This window comes from Cherax quadricarinatus, chromosome 30, assembly GCF_038502225.1.
Source record: "Cherax quadricarinatus isolate ZL_2023a chromosome 30, ASM3850222v1, whole genome shotgun sequence".
In the NCBI taxonomy this organism is placed as follows: Eukaryota; Metazoa; Arthropoda; class Malacostraca; order Decapoda; family Parastacidae; genus Cherax; species Cherax quadricarinatus.
In genome coordinates, this window is record NC_091321.1 from 25,832,089 (window position 1) to 25,854,923 (window position 22,835).

The 22,835-nt window shown below is 40.2% G+C and overlaps 1 protein-coding gene across 1 annotated transcript in view; it reads right to left on the minus strand.

Annotated features, from left to right (window-relative positions):
• LOC128692724 (transforming growth factor beta receptor type 3) overlaps nt 1-22,835 on the minus strand; it is a 500,896-nt gene that overhangs the window by 90,137 nt on the left and 387,924 nt on the right. Inside the window, exons 3-4 of the mRNA XM_070090033.1 lie at nt 22,438-22,808; nt 8,203-8,371 (exon numbers count right to left, since the gene is read on the minus strand). Of these exons, the coding sequence (XP_069946134.1) occupies nt 8,203-8,371; nt 22,438-22,808 (540 nt within the window). The remainder of the gene's footprint in view (nt 1-8,202; nt 8,372-22,437; nt 22,809-22,835) is intronic.

A 22,835-nucleotide genomic window follows, 5' to 3' on the forward strand; every position in this document is an offset into this window, starting at 1 on the left:
TAGCATTGGCACACATGAGAAGAGTAAGCCTGTCTTTCATAGGCTTATGTCCTGGGAGTGCCTTTTCCTCCTGAGTAATGTAGGTCCTGCTTGGCAATTTCTTCCAAAACAGGCCTGTTTCGTCACAATTAAACACTTGTACAGGTTTCAATCCTTCACTGTCTATGTACTCCTTGAATTCATGCACATATTTTTCAGCCGCTTTGTGGTCTGAACTGGCAGCCTCACCATGCCTAATCACACTATGTATGCCACTACGATTCTTAAATCTTTCAAACCAACCTTTGCTGGCCTTAAATTCACTCACATCACCACTAGTTACCTGGAGGTACCTGGAGGTTATTCCGGGGATCAACGCCCCCGCGGCCCGGTCCATGACCAGGCCTCCCGATGGATCAGGGCCTGATCAACCAGGCTGTTACTTCTGGCCGCACGCAGTCGAACGTACGAGCCACAGCCCGGCTGATCCGGCACTGATTTTAGGTATCTGTCCAGCTCTCTCTTGAAGGCAGCCAGGGGTTTATTGGCAATTCCCCTAATGCTTGATGGGAGGCTGTTGAACAGTCTTGGGCCCCGGACACTTATGGTGTTTTCCCTTAGTGTACTAATGGCGCCCCTACTTTTTATTGGGGGCATTTTGCATCGCCTGCCCAGTCTTTTACTTTCGTAAAAGGCATTTTTCTAATTAAATCCTCATGCAACTGCCTAGCCTTTTCACAAATGATCACTTGAGAGATGCTATCTCCAGCTATCTGTTTTTCATTTATCCACACCAGTAACAGTCTCTCAACATTTTCTAACACTTGCGATCGCTGTTTTGTAATCACAGTTGCACCTTTTGCAAGAACAGCTTCCTTGATTGCCGTTTTCCTGCTCACTATAGTAGAGATGGTTGATTGGGATTTACTATACAACTTGGCCAGGTCCGACACATGCACTCCACTTTCATACTTTGCAATTATCTCTTTCTTCATTTCAATAGTCATTAGCACCCTTGGTCTCGAAGGGTTGGCACTAGAAGCTTTCTTGGGGCCCATGGTGGCTTATTTTGCAGAAACAAACACCAGAAACAGTGATAATATGGATAATATGGAATGTACCGAATGTATCCTTAGATGCGCGCACACTGGCTGGCTTGTAAACACTGGCACACACTGGGCAGTTCAGGCCACATGTGGACACGTCTCGTACGAATCGTATCGCATACCAGGTTTTGTTACAGGAACCGGGGCAAATTTTTTGCGATATAACGCATTGGATACCGGATTTATCGGTTACCGGTGACTTCGCGAACCGGGAGACCACTGTATTCACTTGTAATTTTCTTCTTTTACATACCCTACCAAACTCATCCACCAACCTCTGCAACTTCTCTTCAGAATCTCCCAATGGTACAGTGTCATCAGCAAAGAGCAACTGACAACTCCCACTTTGTGTTAGATTCTTTATCTTTTAACCCCACACCTCTTGCCAACTCCCGAGCATTCACTTCTCTAACAACCCCATCTATAAATATATTGAACAACCATGGTGGCATTACACATCCTTGTCTAAGGCCTACTTTTACTGGGAAATAATCTCCCTCTCTCCTACATACTCTATCCTGAGCCTCACTCTCCTTGTAAAAACTCTTCACTGCTTTCAGTAACCTACTTCATATTCCATACATCTGCAACATCTGCCACACTGCCCCCCTATGCACCTTGTCATATGCCTTTTCCAAATCCATAAATGCCACAAAAACCTCTTTACCCTTATCTAAATACTGTTTACTTATATGTTTCACTGTAAACACTTGGTCTACACACCCCCTACCTTCCTAAAGCCCCCTTATTCACCCTACTCTCCATCTTACTCTTAATTCTTTCAATAATAACTCTACCATACACATTACCAGGTATACTCAACAGACTTATTCCCCTATAATTTTTGCACTCTCCTTTGTCCCATTTGCCTTTATACAAAGGAACTATGTATGCTCTCTGCCAATCCCTAGGTACCTTACCCTCTTCCACACATTTATTAAATAAAAGTGCCAACCACTCCAAAATTATATTCCCACCTGCTTTTAACATTTCTATCCTTATTCCATCAATCCCAGGTGCTTTACCCCCTTTCATTCTACTTACTGCCTCACAAACTTCCCCCACACTCACAACTGGCTCTTCCTCATTCGTACAAGATGCAATTCCTCCTTGCCCTATACACAAAATCACAGCTTCCCTATCTTCATCAACATTTAACAATTCCTCAAAATATTCCCTCAATCTTCCCGATATCTCTAAATCTCCATTTAATAACTCTCCTCTGCTATTTTTAATTATCAAATCCACTTGCTCCCTAGGCTTCCTCAACTTGTTAATCTCACTCCAAAACTTTTCTTATTTTCAACAAAATTTGTTGATAACATATCATCCACTCTCTCATTTGCTCTCTTTTTATACTGCTTCACCACTCCCTTAACCTCTCTTTTTCTCTCCATATACTCCTCCCTTCTTGCATCACCACTACTTCGTAAAAACCTCTCATATGCTAACGTTTTCTCCCTGACTACTCTCTTTACATCATTCCACCAATCGCTCTTCTTCCCTCCGGCACTCACTTTCCTGTAACCACAAACTTCTGCTGAACACTCTAACACCACATTCTTAATTAAACCTACCCCATACATCTTCGACCCCATTGCCTATACTCTCACTAGCCCATCTATCCTCCAATAGTTGTTTATATCTTACCCTAACTGCCTCCTCCTTTAGTTTACAAACCTTCATCTCTCGCTTACTTGCTGCTTCTATTTTCCATGTATCCCATCTACCTTTTACTCTCACTGTAGCTACAACTAGAAAGTGATCTGATATATCTGTGGCCCCTCTATAAACATGTACATCCTGAAGTCTACTCAACAGTCTTTTATCTACCAATACATAGTCCAACAAACTACTGTCATTACATGCTACATCATATCTTGTATATTTATTTATCCTCTTCTTAAAGTATGTATTACCTATAACCAAACCCTTTTCTATACAAAGTTCAATCAATGGGCCCTCATTATCATTTACACCTGGCACCCCAAACTTACCTACCACACCCTCTCTAAATGTTTCTCCTACTTTAGCATTCAGGTCCCCTACCACAATTACTCTCTCACTTGGTTCAAAAGTTCCTACACACTCGCTTAACATCTCCCAAAATCTCTCTCTCCTCTACTCTTCTCTTCACCAGGTGCATACACACTTATTATGACCCACTTTTTGCAACCAACCCTTATTTTAATCCACATAATCCTTGAATTTATACATTTATATTCCCTCTTCTCCTTCCATAACTGATCCTTCAACATTATTGCTACCCCCTTTCTCAGCTCTAACTCTCAGATACTCCTAAATTAATCCCATTTATTTCTCCCCTCTGAAACTCACCTACCCCCTTCAGTTTTGTTTCGCTTAGAGCCAGGGCATCCAACTTCTTTTCATTCATAATATTAGCAATTATCTCTTTCTTATCATCTGCACTACATCCACACACACATTCAAGCATTTCAGTTTTATAAAGTTTTTCTTCTCTTTTTTTAGTATTTTGTACAGGAGAAGGGGTCACTAGTCCATTGCTCCCAGCATTTTAGTCGCCTCATATGACACGCATGGCTAACGGAGGAAAGATTCTTTTCCACTTCCCCATGAAGACTAGAGGAAATAAATAAGAACAAGAACTATTAAGAAAAAGAAGAAAAAATCTAGATGTGTGTATGTATATATATATACATGTGCATGCCTGTGTAGTGTGACCTCCTAAGTGTAAGTAATAGCAGCAAGATATACTTGTTATCCAGCATGTTTATGAGACAGAAAAGACACCAGCAATCTTACCATCATGTAAAACAATTACAAGTTTCTGTTTCACACTCACCTGGAAGGATGGTAGTACCTCCCTGGGTGGTTGCTGTCTACCAACCTTCTACCTACTTCCACTTAATACTTCAAATGATATCCCCCCTCATTCTATGTCTCTCATGAGACTGAAGAGTCAAGGCTCTCATTCTATCCTTGTATGAGAGAGTCCTTATACAAAGAATTAATTGTCACCCTTCCCTTTATGTTGTCCAATGTATTTATATCCATTCAGTAGTATGGAGACCAAAACTGAATAGCATAACCTAAGTGAGGCCTTAATAGTGATGCACAGAGCTGTAAAATAAACTACTGGAGTCTTGTTACTTATACATACAGGGGAACCTTGGTTTTCATTTGCCCTGGTTTTCGTCGAATTTGGTTTTCGACGGCTTTTTTCATCAAAATGTTGTTCCAGTTTTCGTTTGTCACCTTGGTTATCATCTGATGTACTGAACGTGTCCGCACATCTGCGCCCACACAAAGCATCCCATGCGCACATTCTGAGTCAGTCTGGCTTTGTTTCTTGTCGAGTGAACATTACCCTGTGTGTTCATACGAAACTTTTCATAATAATTGATTGTTTATTGAGTGCAACTGCTAAATAAGCCACCATGGGGCCAAAGAAAGTTCCGAGTGCCAGCCCTTTGATGAAGGTCAGAAACACGACAGAATTCAAGAAAGAACTTGTAGAAAAGTACAAAAGTGGCGTACATGTGGTTGATCTGGCCAGGATGTACGGGAAGTCCTCATCAACGATCAGTTCCATCCTGGCGAAGAAAAAAGAAATCAAGGAACCTGATGTTGCGAAAAGGGTAAGTGTGCTACCGAAACAGATCGCAAACAATCGAAGATGTTGAGTTGTAGTTGTTGGTGTGGATCAATGAAAAACAGTTAGCAGGAGATGGTGTTGTGGAGGCGATAATTTGCGAAAAGACAAGGCAGCTGTATGCGGATCTCATAAAGAATATGCCTGGAATGAGTGCTGCTGTTAGTGAATTTAAGGCCAGCAGAGGCTGGTTCGACAAGAAGCGATCTGGCATACACAGTGTGTTAACCCCTTGACTGTTGCAACCCCAAATCCTGAGGTGTCTCCTGGTGTCGCAAAATTTAAAAAAAAAAAAGAAAAAAAAATTATTTTATGAAATGATAGAGAATCTTTTCCCAGTTGTAATGACACCAAAAGAACGAAATTTGATGGAAAACTGATGGAATTATGCTCTCGTGAAGTTAGCGACATCGGCGATATTTACGAATTGGCGATATCGCCCACTTTGAGCCCCATTTTTGGCTAATTTCATTATTTCAGTCAACCAAACTCATAGCTATTTCTTTAGAACTCCATTTATTCTATCAATTGAGTACAAGAAACTGCCCATTTACTGATTTCAACTACCCAATAACATGGTCAGAAATTTGCAATTTGGCCAATTTCACGAAAATTAAAAAATATGACAATTTCAAAATAGGGTCCAGAATGAACAATGCAGACATTCCTGGCTCTAAAATAACATTTTCTTTGTTCATCAGTCACGTCTCCAGGCCCCTCTGATATTACTCTTGCTTTCTATTTTGAATTTTTATTCAGACAAAAAAATAGAAGATTTACTGTTATGCAGACTGCTGCAATATTGTAATAATTGTATAAATAATGTCAACTCATTCATGACTGCATATTAGAATGGCTACTTGGACATTTATTGGAAAGTGACATCATTTGTTTATTTTTGAACATCGGCAAAAATCAGACATTTCCCCTACTTTGAGCTCCATTTCAAGGTTTTTTTAATAGTAAAACCAATCAAAATCACCTCTATTTCTATAATATGTTTTCCATTCTATCAAATGAGACCAAGAAAGCAAGAATACAACCATAAATACTATAGAAAAATAGACCATAAAGTCGGCATTTTAATTAAAAAAAACGGTCGGAGTTTTTTTTCTCATTATGCACTGCATGCTGCAGGATTTTTTTTATATGGTGCACAATGACCACACAGGCCCATTCTCTCACATGTGGGCCTACCAGCTTTCTCCTGCTTGATCTGAAGCCGCTAGAATTTATGAGTACGTATATATACGTCAAAAACGGTGGCTCGTAAGACATATATATACGACCAAAACAGCCAAAGGGTTAAGGTATGGCGAGGCTGCAAGTTCAGACAAACGAGAGTCTTTAATAAAGGTAAAACTCATTTAAATGTTCATTTATCCATTAAAATTAGTGCTTTATATTTATTTCTCATTGTTTTCTGTATGTAAAACTACAGTTATTCTCTATAAAATGTATTTTTTGTTCATATTTTTGGGTGTCTGGAACAGATTAATTGGATTTACATTATTTCTTATGGGAAATATTGCTTTAGTTTTCGTCAAATTTGGTTTTCGTCAAACTCTCTGGAGCGAATTAAAAATGAAAATCAAGGTTCCACTGTATTTCTTAATATAAATCCAAGAAATCCGTTAGCCTTACTGCACACACTTAAGTACTGTTGTCTTGATTTCAGATTTCTGCTTACCATGACTCCTAAGTTAACAGGAGCCCAATAGTTATTTTACAGTTCCATACATTACTAGTAAGGTTTAAAAAGACACACAAGCAAGAACTAAGATTATTTATTAGAAAACCTTTTGGTCCTGGATTATTATTATTATTATTATAATCAAGGGGGAAGCGCTAAACCCGGAGGATTATACAGCGCCTGGGGGGGGGGATGTGGAAGGCATTCAGGCTTAATTCGGGGAACTGGAGCACAGATCCAATTCCCTAAATCAAGAGCCCCTCACCAACATCAAGGAACCTTCCTTGAGGGGTTTTGGTCCTGGAACCTTGATCAACTTGATCACTTCTGTGAGAATAAATCGATAGAACAGAAGGCATACTACCTTACATTTGATGAGTTTCAAGAGTTTTTCTACTCCCAAAACCCAGCCTTGGGCCACATTTTATCCCTGAGAACCAAAGATGTCTCTCTACCCTATTAAATTTAGGCTAAGTTGTAGTGTTTGGTGGTTATGTATATCATCAATGAGACATGGGTCATTTGAGAGACATTCAAGGCCATTCCCCAGGAGGCAACCCACAACTAACACCTGGTACCTTCTTACTGTAGGTGAACAGGGACAGCAAGTGTAATAATACTAGTGAAATGGGTAAGAATTAGTTCTGTTTGAGCCATGTAATGGGCCTAAAAAATCGCTGATATGTAAATTGTGCCCCGACTGCCAACTTCAAACCTGCATATTTCAGCAAGTTTATCATCAAATTTCACTTTCTTGTGTGTGTGTCATTATCTCCAGAAGATTCTCTACAATTTTAGATAAAATTATTATTGCTATTTTTTAAATCACAACACCAACAGCACTTTTAATTTTGAGAGTAGCGAGAGTGAGAAGGTTAGTCTTAATAACTGTAATCTGCCAATCTCTTTCATTATTGAATAATTTCTGTAACCATCATCGTATTGTAGCTTAATAGTCAGATTTTGTTTATATGAACCAAATACACAGTATTTGGTTTATATAAACCAGTATATATAAACAGTATCTTTCTTTGTCATATAATTTGGTAATTTTCAAAGTGCAAACCATCAACCCATTAATTCATTCTTCTCAGATGTGCAAGACAAAACTTAGTTATTGGCATAGCACCAGGAACATCACATAGCCTGATACATAGTGACAAGTAATCCATCCATATATCTCTATCTCTATCTCTCTCTCTCTCTCTCTCTCTCTCTCTCTCTCTCTCTCTCTCTTTTTTTTACACAGGGTTTGACAAGGTTAGGTTAAGGATCCCTAGCTTTATTGACAAGCTATTTACAGGTTAAGGATTCCTAACTTTATTGGCAAGCTAAGAGCTGTTACCTACATCAGCTCATTTGAAAGCATTTTTATTGTTATGAGACATACAAGTAGGGAACAGGATGAACTTGGAGCCATCTGTGGGCCAACATTTTCATTTGATCAACTGACTTTATCTCTCTCTCTCTCTCTCTCTCTCTCTCTCTCTCTCTCTCTCTCTCTCTCTCTCTCTCTCTCTCCCTCTCTCTCTCTCTCTCTCTCTCTCTCTCCCTCTCTCTCTCTCTCTCTCTCTCTCTCTCTCTCTCTATCCCTCTCTCTCTATCCCTCTCTCTCTATCCCTCTCTCATCTTCCTGTCAACAGTCTAAATAAAAAGGTGTGGTGGTGTGAGAGACTGAGTGCTACACAGAGTTCCACTCACAGCCAAAATGACATGGGTTCAATACCTGGAATGGATAATTTAGCCTGTAAATTAAAAAAAAAAATTAAGCAAGACAAATATAAACCCACCTTGAGGGAGATGGAGGAGGATAGTGTTGGCAAGAGCCACTCTGGTGTAGGAGGTGATAAAACCAAACTTTTGTTCAGTGCTGGAGATTAGCTCCTCCTCAGACAGCTGCTGCTGACGAACCACACTGTACTGCAGGTTACTGTCACGTACCTCATCTTCACCATTCACCTGTCATACACGTGCAACCCATTACAATTCATACAGCCACATGGCTCACACAAATAGTAAAATATATACACAAAATACATGCATTGTAAAAGAAATATTAAATCCTTTTATAAAAGCAAAATAAAACAATTATAATAATGATAAATATATCTCTCATAATCTTTTTAGGGTAAGCACTCAAGAATCAGGACCTTACCGAACACTACAGTAATCACGAAGAATTAGATTTGTATAACATCTGGGTATCTTTATTTGTAGATGTTTTTCCATCCAGTAGCTTTATCAATAGAATTCAAGAACATTATGTGAAGACTAGAATTACATGCAAAAGACGAAGTAATTAGTCAGTCAGCCTTGGAGTTGGTGATGAGCGCTGTAGTCTTGAAGAATCACAAGCTTCAGATCGAACTGTACTGATAATGTCACTGGAGGGCGAAACGTCTATAAAGATGCCCAAATGTTGCATGTGTCTAATTCATCATCTTGTCAGTATTATGTACCATTCATGTACAACAATAATCATATAGTGCAGCGGAGGATACAGAAGTGAACAGTTACCGTAACTACCTGGAGTAACAGGCACAGTAGTTTACACGCTACTATAACAACTACCAGGAGTGAGAGATACAGTAGTTTACACACTACTATAACAACTACCAGGAGTGAGAGATATAGTAGTTTACACACTACTATAACAACTACCAGGAGTGAGAGATACAGTAGTTTACACACTACTATAACAACTACCAGGAGTGAGAGATACAGTAGTTTACACACTACTATAACAACTACCGGGAGTGAGAGATATAGTAGTTTACACACTACTGTAACAACTACCAGGAGTGAGAGATACAGTAGTTTACACACTACTATAACAACTACCGGGAGTGAGAGATATAGTAGTTTACACACTACTATAACAACTACCAGGAGTGAGAGATATAGTAGTTTACACATTACTATAACAACTACCGGGAGTGAGAGATATAGTAGTTTACACGCTACTATAACAACTACCAGGAGTGAGAGATACAGTAGTTTACACACTACTATAACAACTACCAGGAGTGAGAGATATAGTAGTTTACACACTACTATAACAACTACCAGGAGTGAGAGATATAGTAGTTTACACACTACTATAACAACTACCAGGAGTGAGAGATACAGTAGTTTACACACTACTATAACAACTACCGGGAGTGAGAGATATAGTAGTTTACACACTACTATAACAACTACCGGGAGTGAGAGATACAGTAGTTTACACACTACTATAACAACTACCAGGAGTGAGAGATATAGTAGTTTACACACTACTATAACAACTACCGGGAGTGAGAGATATAGTTTACACACTACTATAACAACTACCGGGAGTGAGAGATACAGTAGTTTACACACTACTATAACAACTACCAGGAGTGAGAGATATAGTAGTTTACACACTATAACAACTACCGGGAGTGAGAGATATAGTAGTTTACACACTACTATAACAACTACCAGGAGTGAGAGATACAGTAGTTTACACGTTACTATAACAACTACCAGGAGTGAGAGATATAGTAGTTTACACGTTACTATAACAACTACCAGGAGTGAGAGATATAGTAGTTTACACACTACTATAACAACTACCAGGAGAGATATAGTAGTTTACACACTACTATAACAACTACCAGGAGTGAGAGATATAGTAGTTTACACGTTACTATAACAACTACCAGGAGTGAGAGATATAGTAGTTTACACGTTACTATAACAACTACCAGGAGTGAGAGATATAGCAGTTTACACACTACTATAACAACTACCAGGAGTGAGAGATATAGTAGTTTACACGTTACTATAACAACTACCAGGAGTGAGAGATATAGCAGTTTACACACTACTATAACAACTACCAGGAGTGAGAGATATAGTAGTTTACACACTACTATAACAACTACCAGGAGTGAGAGATACAGTAGTTTACACGTTACTATAACAACTACCAGGAGTGAGAGATATAGTAGTTTACACGTTACTATAACAACTACCAGGAGTGAGAGATATAGTAGTTTACACACTACTATAACAACTACCAGGAGTGAGAGATATAGTAGTTTACACACTACTATAACAACTACCAGGAGTGAGAGATACAGTAGTTTACACGTTACTATAACAACTACCAGGAGTGAGAGATATAGTAGTTTACACACTACTATAACAACTACCAGGAGTGAGAGATACAGTAGTTTACACGTTACTATAACAACTACCAGGAGTGAGAGATATAGTAGTTTACACGTTACTATAACAACTACCAGGAGTGAGAGATATAGTAGTTTACACACTACTATAACAACTACCAGGAGTGAGAGATATAGTAGTTTACACACTACTATAACAACTACCAGGAGTGAGAGATACAGTAGTTTACACGTTACTATAACAACTACCAGGAGTGAGAGATATAGTAGTTTACACGTTACTATAACAACTACCAGGAGTGAGAGATATAGTAGTTTACACACTACTATAACAACTACCAGGAGTGAGAGATATAGTAGTTTACACACTACTATAACAACTACCAGGAGTGAGAGATATAGTAGTTTACACGTTACTATAACAACTACCAGGAGTGAGAGATATAGCAGTTTACACACTACTATAACAACTACCAGGAGTGAGAGATATAGTAGTTTACACGTTACTATAACAACTACCAGGAGTGAGAGATATAGCAGTTTACACACTACTATAACAACTACCAGGAGTGAGAGATATAGTAGTTTACACGTTACTATAACAACTACCAGGAGTGAGAGATATAGCAGTTTACACACTACTATAACAACTACCAGGAGTGAGAGATATAGTTTACACACTACTATAACAACTACCAGGAGTGAGAGATACAGTAGTTTACACGTTACTATAACAACTACCAGGAGTGAGAGATATAGTAGTTTACACACTACTATAACAACTACCAGGAGTGAGAGATACAGTAGTTTACACGTTACTATAACAACAACCAGGAGTGAGAGATATAGTAGTTTACACGTTACTATAACAACTACCAGGAGTGAGAGATATAGTAGTTTACACACTACTATAACAACTACCAGGAGTGAGAGATATAGTAGTTTACACACTACTATAACAACTACCAGGAGTGAGAGATACAGTAGTTTACACACTACTATAACAACTACCAGGAGTGAGAGATATAGTAGTTTACACACTACTATAACAACTACCGGGAGTGAGAGATATAGTAGTTTACACACTATTATAACTACCGGGAGTGAGAGATACAGTAGTTTACACACTATTATAACTACCGGGATTGAGAGATACAGTAGTTTACACACTATTATATAGTTTCTATTATGTAAATACCATATAGAAAAGGGTAGCAGCAAACTCCTGATGTATCTAATTTTGTAAAAACAAATGTAGTGCTCACTAGGCCTGCCATCTCCTAAGTCAGCCTATGTACGTAGCCCATGACACCATCTGTGCCAAGTTGTGGAGATGGACTAATCTCTCTTTGATCTTTTGGACCACAGGCCAGATATGCTTGTCCACAAGCACGTTAGAAATCTGAATAATCAGTGGCTCAGATCCAGGCAAACTAATAAGACGAGAGCAGTGAGGACTGCAAGGAGCTCCAAAGTGAACACAAAAGATTCGATACAATGTATTACGAGTCTTCACCGGTGATCGTAACAAAGCCAACACCATCCTCGCTCTTGGAATTGTCAGTAAAAACCTTCATCATTGAAGCATGAATAAAGTCATGTTCCAAGAACTTAGCCAAGGCCATCACCACTGCTCAACACCCAGGGGTCCCTTTAAATTATTATTATTATTATTATTATTATTATCACGGGGAAGCGCTAAACCCGTAGAATTATACAGCGCCTGTGGGGGGGGGGGGTGATGTGGAAGGTATTCAGGCTTAATTCAGGGAATTGGAGCACGGATCCAATTCCCTAGATCAAGAGCCCCTCAGCAGCGTCAAGGAACCTTCCTTGAGGGGACTGCCTATAAAGAGACACCTCAGACACAGTCGGAGGGAAAGGAGATGGCAACCTTTGACCACAGACACACTGATGCCACAAATCAAGGAAAGCAGCTTGCATCCGAACACTAAATGACACATGGAGCTTTGCATTATGAGCAAAGGTATCTCTGTCTCTGTCTCTCTCTCTCTCTCTCTCTCTCTCTCTCTCTCTCTCTCTCTCTCTCTCTCTCTCTCTCTCTTTCTCTCTCTCTCTGCATCAGAAACTGGGTTGCCAGGTGTACGACAAACCTAAAACAGGCCTAACTCCTCACACAGGAGCTCCAGAGAAAAGTTCACCAGACTCAACAGAGGTTGTCAACAAGAAAAATGAGGAATGCACAAAGGTGATGAACAAGATTCAGTAAATGCAGCAGGGAAGAGCTGGCCGGGGAGAAGATCTAGCGGCCATATTCCAACCTGGAACAGCACAAGGCCACACAGGAGGAACATGATCTGCCGATCTGCATCCCCCTGTATACAGGTATTGTGTGAGAGCACCTTAAGATGCCTAGCACTCACACAGCTGCCACTGTGAGCTTTATATGACAGACCCATACCAAGCCGCAATCTAAAAATCATCAACATAAATGTCACATACTGCTCCTAGGAAAGGACCCACCCCATTATGGAGCAGCACATGAGCAGCAAACTGCTGAATCCAGGACCGAGTTAAATAAATAGCCACCATCTTCTGAGTGGAAAATCGTTAGAAGCAGCCCACTCTGTGCTGTGGTAACAAGTGTTTAGTCACACTTGTACTGTAATTCATATCCTAGTTGACCTCACAATAGAAACAATTATGAAATAATTATAAAGAATACCTTCCTCTAGTCTCTCTCTCTCCCCTCTTCTTCTTTAATAACTTCAAATGGTCAGAACATCTTACAATAAAATAATGTCCCCCTTCAACCCATTCTCTGAAGCTGCTAAGACTCCTTGGAGAACTTACAGCCACTTGTATCAGTGGCACATCTTAATGACCTTCACTTACGTTTCTTATAGTGTGCACTTATTATTTTTACTTGCCTGTGTGTTCACTGACCACTTCCTCAAACCTGCACATCACTGCCTTTTCTATTTCCTCCATTTTTTTCAATACCATACCTGCCATATACTTATGACCGGTTTTGTGAGTTTTTCTACTATTGCAGCCTGACCTGAGGCCAGATTTTTATGCTGACTGCCTGTTCAACCACGCTATTGTTAGTGGTAGGTGGCCCACATATCCATCACAGCCTGGTTCACTTGGCACTTGGCAGTTTCCTCTGATTTCTGATAACTGCTGATAGTGGGCTGAATAGTCTACGACCATTGATGCTGACAACAACCTACCATAACCTCGCAGGCACGACGCTCTTCCTGGCTTTATTTTTTTCTTCTCATTTCTCTAATCTGCCAGCTAAGCCTGGAATTCTTTCACTCCATGTTTGGCCTAAAGGATATCCGAAAGACGTTTCCGGGGAGGTTAATGCCTTCCGGAGCCCGGTCCCAGCCCAGGCCTTCAGGGAGATGATCAAAGACCTGATCAACCAGGCTGTCACTGCTGTTTGCATGCAATCTAACGTACGAACCACAGTCCCCCACTTGTCAGGCACTAATTTTGAGGAACTTGTCAAGTTTCCTCTTGAAGACCAACATAAGTTTGTTGGTAATTCCCCGTATGCACGGAGGGAAGGCGCTGAAGAGTTGAGGAACTCTGACACTCAACGAGTTCTCCCTTAGTGTACTTGTCACGCCTTTGCTTTTTAGTGGAGATATTTTGTACCGTCTGCCAAGTCTCTTGTTTTCATACGGAGTGATTTCGGTGCTCAGATTTACCACTAGTCCCTTCAGGATTTTCAACGTGTACATTATTATGCACCTCTGTCACCTACGTTCTAAGGAATACAGCTGAAGGGACTTTCAAGCATGCCCATTAATTCAGATACTTGAATGAGTGTATACGAGCAGTGAAAGCCTCTGTACGTTTTCCAGTTCAACAATCTCGCCTTCCTTGGAGGCCATGGCACAATACAGTCCATCCCTCTTTGAGAGACAGGTCAAGTGTCGCTTTCAGTCTTCGATAAGGCAGACCTTTTCGCTGACTTCTTTCATTCAGCAGTTGCCCTTCTCCCTTCGCTGCCTTCTAAGGTATTTTTGCTATCATCCATTCTTCCAGAGGTACCAGCCAGCACCTTTCCCTTGCCACCCTATTCCTCCCTTTTGAACTATAGAGAGATCTCTCTCCCGGCTTTCTCCACAGTCCGTCTCAAGTGAAGATGGCATCAGTTATTTTTTTTTTTTGTAACTTATCTCCCCCCTCCGGCCCGAATGCTGTCCTAGACATCTTCAACATCGACTGGCCCACTGGCATCTTCCCGGATGTGTGGAAGTTTCCACTCTTGAAGCCGGGGAAGGATGCCTCTCAGTCGGGCTTGTATAGGCCTATCACCCCGCTTTTATGTCCTGGTAAGCTCATGGAGCATTTAGATTGTGCACGCTTATCTTGGCAAGTCGAGGAACACAATCTTCTTGCCCATTACTTTAGCGACTTCTGCGAAAACTGGAGTACACTGTACCTTCTTCACTGCTTTGCGGATTTTGTGCAGAGTACCTCTGATGCTTGTGAATTTCTCCTTGCAGCCTTTTTCGGATATAGAGGGTGTTTTCGACTTTCCCTCCCACTCTGCGATCTTCTGTAAGCTGGGTACAGTGAGGCTCTCCGGAGCTCCCATCCTGTGGATATGTAGTTATCTTGAGGGCCACACGTTTCAAATGTCTGTCAGAAGTGTCGCCCCCTGGATCTCGCTTGGTATATAGAGGCAGGCCCCCAGGGCTCAGTTCTCAGCCTCCTTCTGTTTAATATTCTCATGTCAGACCTGCCGTCCTAACCTGGAACACTCCTTCTTGTGTATGCAGACGTCGCACTAGTGAGCGGTGCGGACATCCTTCAGCTGACTCAGTACAACGTTCAGGTGCCGTTCAGGTGCCGATCAGTGTGATGTCTTGGGACTGTCTTCAGCTTCACCATCTATCATTGCTGCCCTTCGGTCACCTCGATTTTCCTCTTTTCCCTAGGGGTTCACAGTCTTTCCTTGCCCTACCTTCCTTTCCTCTCTCAGGCCTGTTGCTCCCTTACTCTCCCTACCACTCCTCTGTTTCCTTCGCCTCTGCACTCCCATAGTCGCCCTAGGGTGAATTTGGAGAGCTGCATGCATATTGACCTTGCCTGTGCCCAAACCTGGGAATAATGCCGAACATCAACTGTCATCTTGGAGGAGTTCCATCTCACTACTTATGGTTTCTCTTTTTCATTTCACACTGACAGCTCTTCAATTCCCTCTCCACTTACTCTGCAGCTTTCTTTCTGGACGTCCCCCCCCCATGTCAAACATGAAAACTGCAACCATCACAATCTGCCGGTCCCTTCATTTCATTCTCTCCCATTTTCCAACTCAACCGGGTATACCTTTTACTGGCTCTCAATCTTCTCTGGCTCTATCTTCTCCTAGTCCCAGGTATCTTAGTAGAACACAGTTCTTTCTTGCATCTCTCCTTAGCACCCCAGGTTGGAGCATTAATCTCCAATGAATCCCGTCTCATGTAGGCATCCTGGGTAATGAGTCTGCGAACAGAGCTCTCTCTCTCTCTTGTTCATTCCATCCCAGCCATCACTTGTCTTCCTCTCCACCAGGGTGGAGCTCAAGTCGGGAATATGGAGCGAGAGATCCGTCATCAATGGCAGGGTAGCCTGGCCATCTCCCTACATTCCTCGGAGTTGGGCTCCATCCGGTCCATCTGAGAGGCCTTTGTCCTTGAGTAGGGCAAACCTTCTGGGCATCCGATGTTGTTCTGATGTGTGTTTATGTGGGCCACTCTTGAGTCGGGATTCATCTCCATCGTCTCCAGACGTTGCTTCCCCCCCACCTGTAGGTCATGTCTCAGCCAGCTGGATATAGTATTTTTTTTTTTTCATGTCCCTGATTCCATTCTTCTTTCCGCCTGCATACATCTCCATGAATCTCTTTGCCAATAAGGCGTAAGTCACCTGTCATTACATCTCCTGTATGGGACTGGCTATGATATCCCTGCCTTTCTCACAGTTTTAAATGTTGCCTATATCTCTGACTAGTGTCCTCCGGACTCCTTATCTCCTAGCTACTTTCCTCATGTAATTAAGAACTCCGTAATCCCCGGGAGCTGGTAGGAAGGGCCTAATACGGCTTACATTGTGATGGTTCTTAATAGCTCTAAAAGTAACAACTTCCATACCATTTTATTATTGTACAATAATACTGCATTTTTTGGTTATTATTTTCTTAAATACACTCAGCTTTAGTATACGTTTGCTTGGAATAAATGTGGAGATTTTCTTCATACTTGGCACAATTTGGTAAGGAAATTAGTGTATTGGTTATCCCAGAAGGTGTATGTTCAAGTGACTGACTGAATTTTTATTTTACTCCAAAGTTTTGCTTTTATTTTGTTTATGACATGAGGCCTCGTCCAACTGGCTTTATTTTTTAAAGCTCGTGTACGGTAATTAGGGCAAGACTCGTGCAACTACTGAAATGTGCAGGCAGCTGCCCTGCCATCAAGGTTGTATAACCCATTCCAATTATTATCATCAAGGGGGAAGTGCTAAACCCGTAGGATTATATAGCGCCTGTGGGGGGATGGAAGGTATTTAGGCTTAGTTCAGGGAACTGGAGCACAGATCCAGTTCCCTAGATCAAGAGCCCCTCACCAGCATCAAGGAACCTTCCTTGAAGGGAACCCATTCCAAGATACCCGCACCGGGTTCACTAAGTTTGAGGAGCCTCTGATGCTTGACCAAAACCTTCACAAAAGCTGCCTCCCACTTTAACAATGGCGGAGAGTTAAACTTAAGTGTGTAGCTGCATTTTGACAATTTTATGTGTAAAACAATATAAAGTGCTTATTCCCATTAAATCACATTAAATATATCTGAGTCTAGCTCTTCTGAACAACTTCACTATTAATGGTTGACACATCTTACACACAGGATAGCACTCATTAAATTTTTGTGTGGACAAATTTGTTAATATGTCAGGAATTTGGAATCACTGGAATTCGTATGATAACCAGAGAATGCCTCTTCTGATCGGCCTCAAATTCTCAGCCCTGTCACATTTTCCAGAACACAACGTTTGCATTGTTATTTGGCTATTTAAGTTTCAATTTGCCAATTTTATTAAATAAATAATGATACTAGTTTCCATTCGTTACTGATCACCTTCAAAATATTAGTGCTGACGTATTTCATAAGAAGGATAACACTCTTAAGACTTGCAGTGGTTGGTTTCAGAGCAATTACAGGAGAACTGTTGTGTTAGGCTTCAAACTTTTAGTACTGATGGGTTTTATTAAAGGAAACCTTTGATTTCACTTTTAGCTGTGTAAATTTTAAATTACCAGTTTTATTAAATAATCTGGTTTCCATATAATAACTAGAGAGTGTCTCTTCTGATCGGCTTCAAACACTAAGCATCCGGTGCATCTTAATAGCAAGTATTTTTGTATTGAATTCGTGTTGTATACTATAGGTGCCAATATGCCAATTTTATACAAAAATTCTATGAAATTAGACTTTCTTAAAACACACATTCAAATATTCTTTCTTGCAGAATTGTGTAGAATTTTCAATAAAACTACAATAACAAAACTAAAACTCACATTAACAAAGCATCTTCATTTTTCTTAAATTTAACGAATGTTAAAGTCGAAAATTAGACACATGCAACATGTTTAATGTAGACGTTTCGCCATCCAGTGGCTTTATCAATACAAATTCTTGGACATAATTTGAAGACAGTAGAACTATATACAAAAGGTGAGGTAATCAGTCCCTCAGCCTTGGAGTTGGTGTGAAGAACACCGTAGTCCTGAAGAATCAATGATCCAGCAGAATTTGAAAAAGAATCAGAGAACATGTTCACACACGCAGCATCTCGTCTAGATTTGTGGGATTCATTATTTATAAAGAAATGAAAAATACCCCAAAGGCAAGAAAGGAGTCAGAACTAGGTGAAATACCAGAGGTCGTAAACAGTGCAGACATAGCTCCTCTGAACAAAGACAGCAGCAGTATAGCGATGGTAAACAAAATATAGACCAGCAGCACTAACATTGCATATTGTAAAAGATTTTAAAAGGGTAACGAGATACCAGATCACAAAGTATTCCAAGACATGACCTACACAACCCAGACCAACATAGATTTACAGCTGAAAGATCATATTTGTCACATACTAAATCACTGCAACAAAATTACTGAGATTTACGAAATCGTAATTACACAGTTGCAAACAACTCACAGAAGGGGCGGGACTCGAACCCACGGCAATTGAGTCGTAAAACTCACAGGTCAACGTGCTAACAACTGGACCAGCTGCCTCTAACAGGATTCATCCAACAGGAATATTTATATACACCATAGGGAGCTACTCCAATTTTTTTGAATAAAAAGTGATAATTAACTGAAAAAAATGCTTCTTCTGGTCGTCTTCAAAATATTATTAACGATATATTATACAAGAAGAATGATAACCCACAAGTTAAGTCTGGGTAGTCTGATCGGCTTCAAACTTTTACCATTGATGGGGTTTATTAAAACAAAGATTGTTACTCACTTTGAGCTCTGTAAATTTCATATTTACCAAGTTTATTAAATAAACTCATTCTAGGGTAATAACTTGAGAATGTCTCTTCTGATCGGCTTCAAACCATAAATGCTGGTGTTCGTTAATTGAAAGTATCTTTTTATTATTAATTTTAGACTGTGTTGGTGCCAATTAACAACTTTTTGCAATTTTATCAAATTGCATTTTTTTTAAAAAACAATTATTGTTTCTCACAGGATTTTAAAGAAATTTAAATAAAATGTAAATGAGAAAAGAAAACTGATAAAAAAAATAAAAATCACGTTTTTCTGACAATTTTAAGGTCAACTACGGAAGATCCAATTTTCGGTAAATGTGTCTTGAGCAAGAGTGATGACTGTGTTTGTGTGGCTGACCTATGAACAATGCTTTATAAAACATTCCCAAGTATTGTTTCATGTGATAGGTATACCTTTGATATACCTTTGATGAGTTACGAGTCTTTCTACTCCCGGAGCCCGGCCAACATGGACCAGGCTCGTCTGGAGCTAGCCTGGTCAACTAGGCTGTTGCTGCTGGAAACCCGCTGCCCCACATATCCATCACAGCCTGGTTGATCTAGCACCTGGTGAAGATGCTTGTCCAGTTTCCTCTCGAAGACTTAATACTTCTTCCAGCCGTGTTTCTGATATCTTCTGGTAAAATGTTGAATAATCTGGGGCCACGAATGTTGATACAAAGTTCCCTTATTGTGCCCACTGCACCCCTGCTTTTCACTGGGTTTATTTTGAACTTCCTCCCATATCTCTCACTCCAGCATGCTGTTATGGCAGTGTGCAGATTTGGGACCAAGCCCTCGAGTATTTTCCAGGTATATATCATCATGTATCTCTCTCTCCTCCGCTCCATTGAGTACATATTCAAGACTTGAAGGCGTTCCCACTAATTTAGGTGCTTTACCTTCTCATTTTGAGCCATAAACGATTTCTGTTTTTGTTCCAGCTCTGATATTTCTCCTGCTTTGAACAGGGCCGTCAGCACTGAACAATATTCTAAATGAGGGAGCACTAGCGATTTGAAAAGTGTCACCATTAGCATTATTTCCCTTGTTTTGAAAGTTCTCAACAGTACTTACCTCGTCATCTTCCTGGCTGTCGTGATCTTTGTCTTATTATGTTTTCTAAAAGAAAGGTCAGCTGACATAATTATTCCCAAGTCTTGTACGTGTTCCTGTCTTTCTATTTGGTAATCCTGTAAAAGGACACAAGTGCAACTAATGTGACATTTATTGTGGCAACGTTTCGCTCTCCAGGAGCTTTATCAAGCCATTACGTAATGGCTTGATAAAGCTCCTGGAGAGCGAAACGTTGCCACAATAAATGTCACATTAGTTGCACTTGTGTCCTTTTACTTTACATATTGTCGGTAATTCTACCAACTTTATTACAATTTGGTAATCCTCTTGAGTTTTGTATACAGTGTTCCTTTTGAGTTCTTCATTATTTCCATACCTAGAACTTATCACCACTGGACGTCATATTTTGCGCTGCCCACTGGAAAACACTGCTTGTATCTTCTTGTAAATTTCAGCGTCTTCCACGAAAGTCACTTTCAAGTTTCTTACAGTGGCACCAGCAAATGATGATACAAAGCTGTGACAGGTGTTTTTATTTATGTCTGCTATGAGGGTGAGAAACAGCAGAGGTGCCAGAACACTGCCTCTGATCAACTTCAAAAATTCAGCACTGGTGTTTCCTACTTAGAAAATTGGTATATTTAATGGAGTGTTAGTGCCATTTTGCCACTTTTAATCTCGAAATGGCATAGTATTACTTTACGTTATTATTTTCCTTTGAAGCTGGTGAGGGGGGGCTCTTGATCCAAGGAACTGAATTTATTTTTCCCTTGTTTGGACTGAATTTTAATACTTCACATTCCACAGACGGTATATGACCCATACGGATTTAGCACTTTCCTCTGATTAAAACATTTGTGAAGGGCATCAGTCTTCAATGACTGAGTCATCGTGTGAAATGGAAGGTTTTATGGGTTTATGATGTGTAGACACAAATTTTAACGAATTTTGTTAAAAAACTGGAAAATACATCTTCTGGTCAGTTATAATTGTAGTTATTATAATAAAGAGGAAGCACTAAACTGGCCAACTTTAAAGTTTTACACTAAACTGACCAACTTTAAAGTTTTACACTAAACTGACCAACTTTAAAGTTTTACACTAAACTGGCCAACTTTAAAGTTTTACACTAAACTGACCAACTTTAAAGTTTTACACTAAACTGGCCAACTTTAAAGTTTTACACTAAACTGACCAACTTTAAAGTTTTACACTAAACTGACCAACTTCAAAGTTTTACACTAAACTGGCCAACTTTAAAGTTTTACACTAAACTGACCAACTTTAAAGTTTTACACTAAACTGGCCAACTTTAAAGTTTTAGTGTTGATGTGTTTTCCTAAAGGTTATAATCTCTTGATGTTAGGTTGTGTATGTTATCTACAAACCTTATTAATCAAACTGGTTTCTGAGATAATTGGAGAATATCTTTTCTGATCATAAGTAAGTCAGTGTTTGACTTTATTTGGTTATCCTAGCTGAAATTAACCTAATGATTTTCTTTCATATGTGTATAACATATGTGCGCCCTCAAGACCAGTGTTAAAATTTGTATGTTATGTACACTAACCTTACATAAGACTTACTTACCTACTAATGCACTTACTGTACTTATTTTCCTAACAGATGGTCAGTCTTGCAGAAAAATTTGGATGGATTGTGACTTGTGTAAGTCAACATTTGCCTTTCGCAAGAAACTGGAAGAACTGAAATACTGTTTTTCATGCAATAGCTTCTGAGTGTCACATGTGGGTAGCTTCAACCGTTCCATGCTGATAAGTTGATAATGCAACTTTTGTGCAGCTTCAAGCTTTATGTGTATCTCAGGATACTGATCTCTTTGAAAGGTTTTAGAATTGGGTTGTGTATGTCCTAATTTACCATTACCATTCTTATAGAAGAAACTTGGATATAAGTCACCATATGATGACTTATATCCAAGATACGAAGCTGTGGTTAATGTTTTTGTCTGTCTGCTATGAGGATGAGAAACAACAGAGGCACCAAGACAGAGTCTTCGGGGTAGTGAGCGCATTATTTTGCTAATGCGCTCACCACTAATTTTAATACGCTTTACTACTACTACCCTGAGTTCCAGTTGTTAGAAAATTAAATATTTTCCTCACCAGTAAGACGAATAACTCACCAGAAAGAGGATTAACTCACCAGTAAGAGGATTAGCTTACCAGTAAGAGGATTAACTCACCAGTAAGAGGATTAACTTACCAGTAAGAGGATTAACTCACCAGTAAGAAGGGTAACTCACCAGTAAGAGGTGCTTGGTAGTGTTGGAGAGAGGGTTGGTGGTGATAGTAAACACCACCGGTGGCTTGCCACTGCTGGTATGCAGCACCAGTGCGATTCTGGCTGTCGTGACCTGCTGTGCTTCCTCCCTCACAGCCGTGACCTGTTGTGCCTCCTCCCTTCCCGCCACCACTACCTCCACAGCCCCGCCCTCAGGGTTGTCCACGTGCACGATGTGCACCTGGCGTACTGGTGGCGTGTTATTGTCGGGTGTGGGCGTGGGCGGTCGAGGGAAGAGGCAGCCGTGACAGATGGTGTTGGTCTCCACTACTGGACGCACGAACTGTGTCTTCACCGGAGTCTCCACCACACACAGCTCTCCGTCCTCGCCCCCTGTACATATAATGTTAAAAGTTAGTG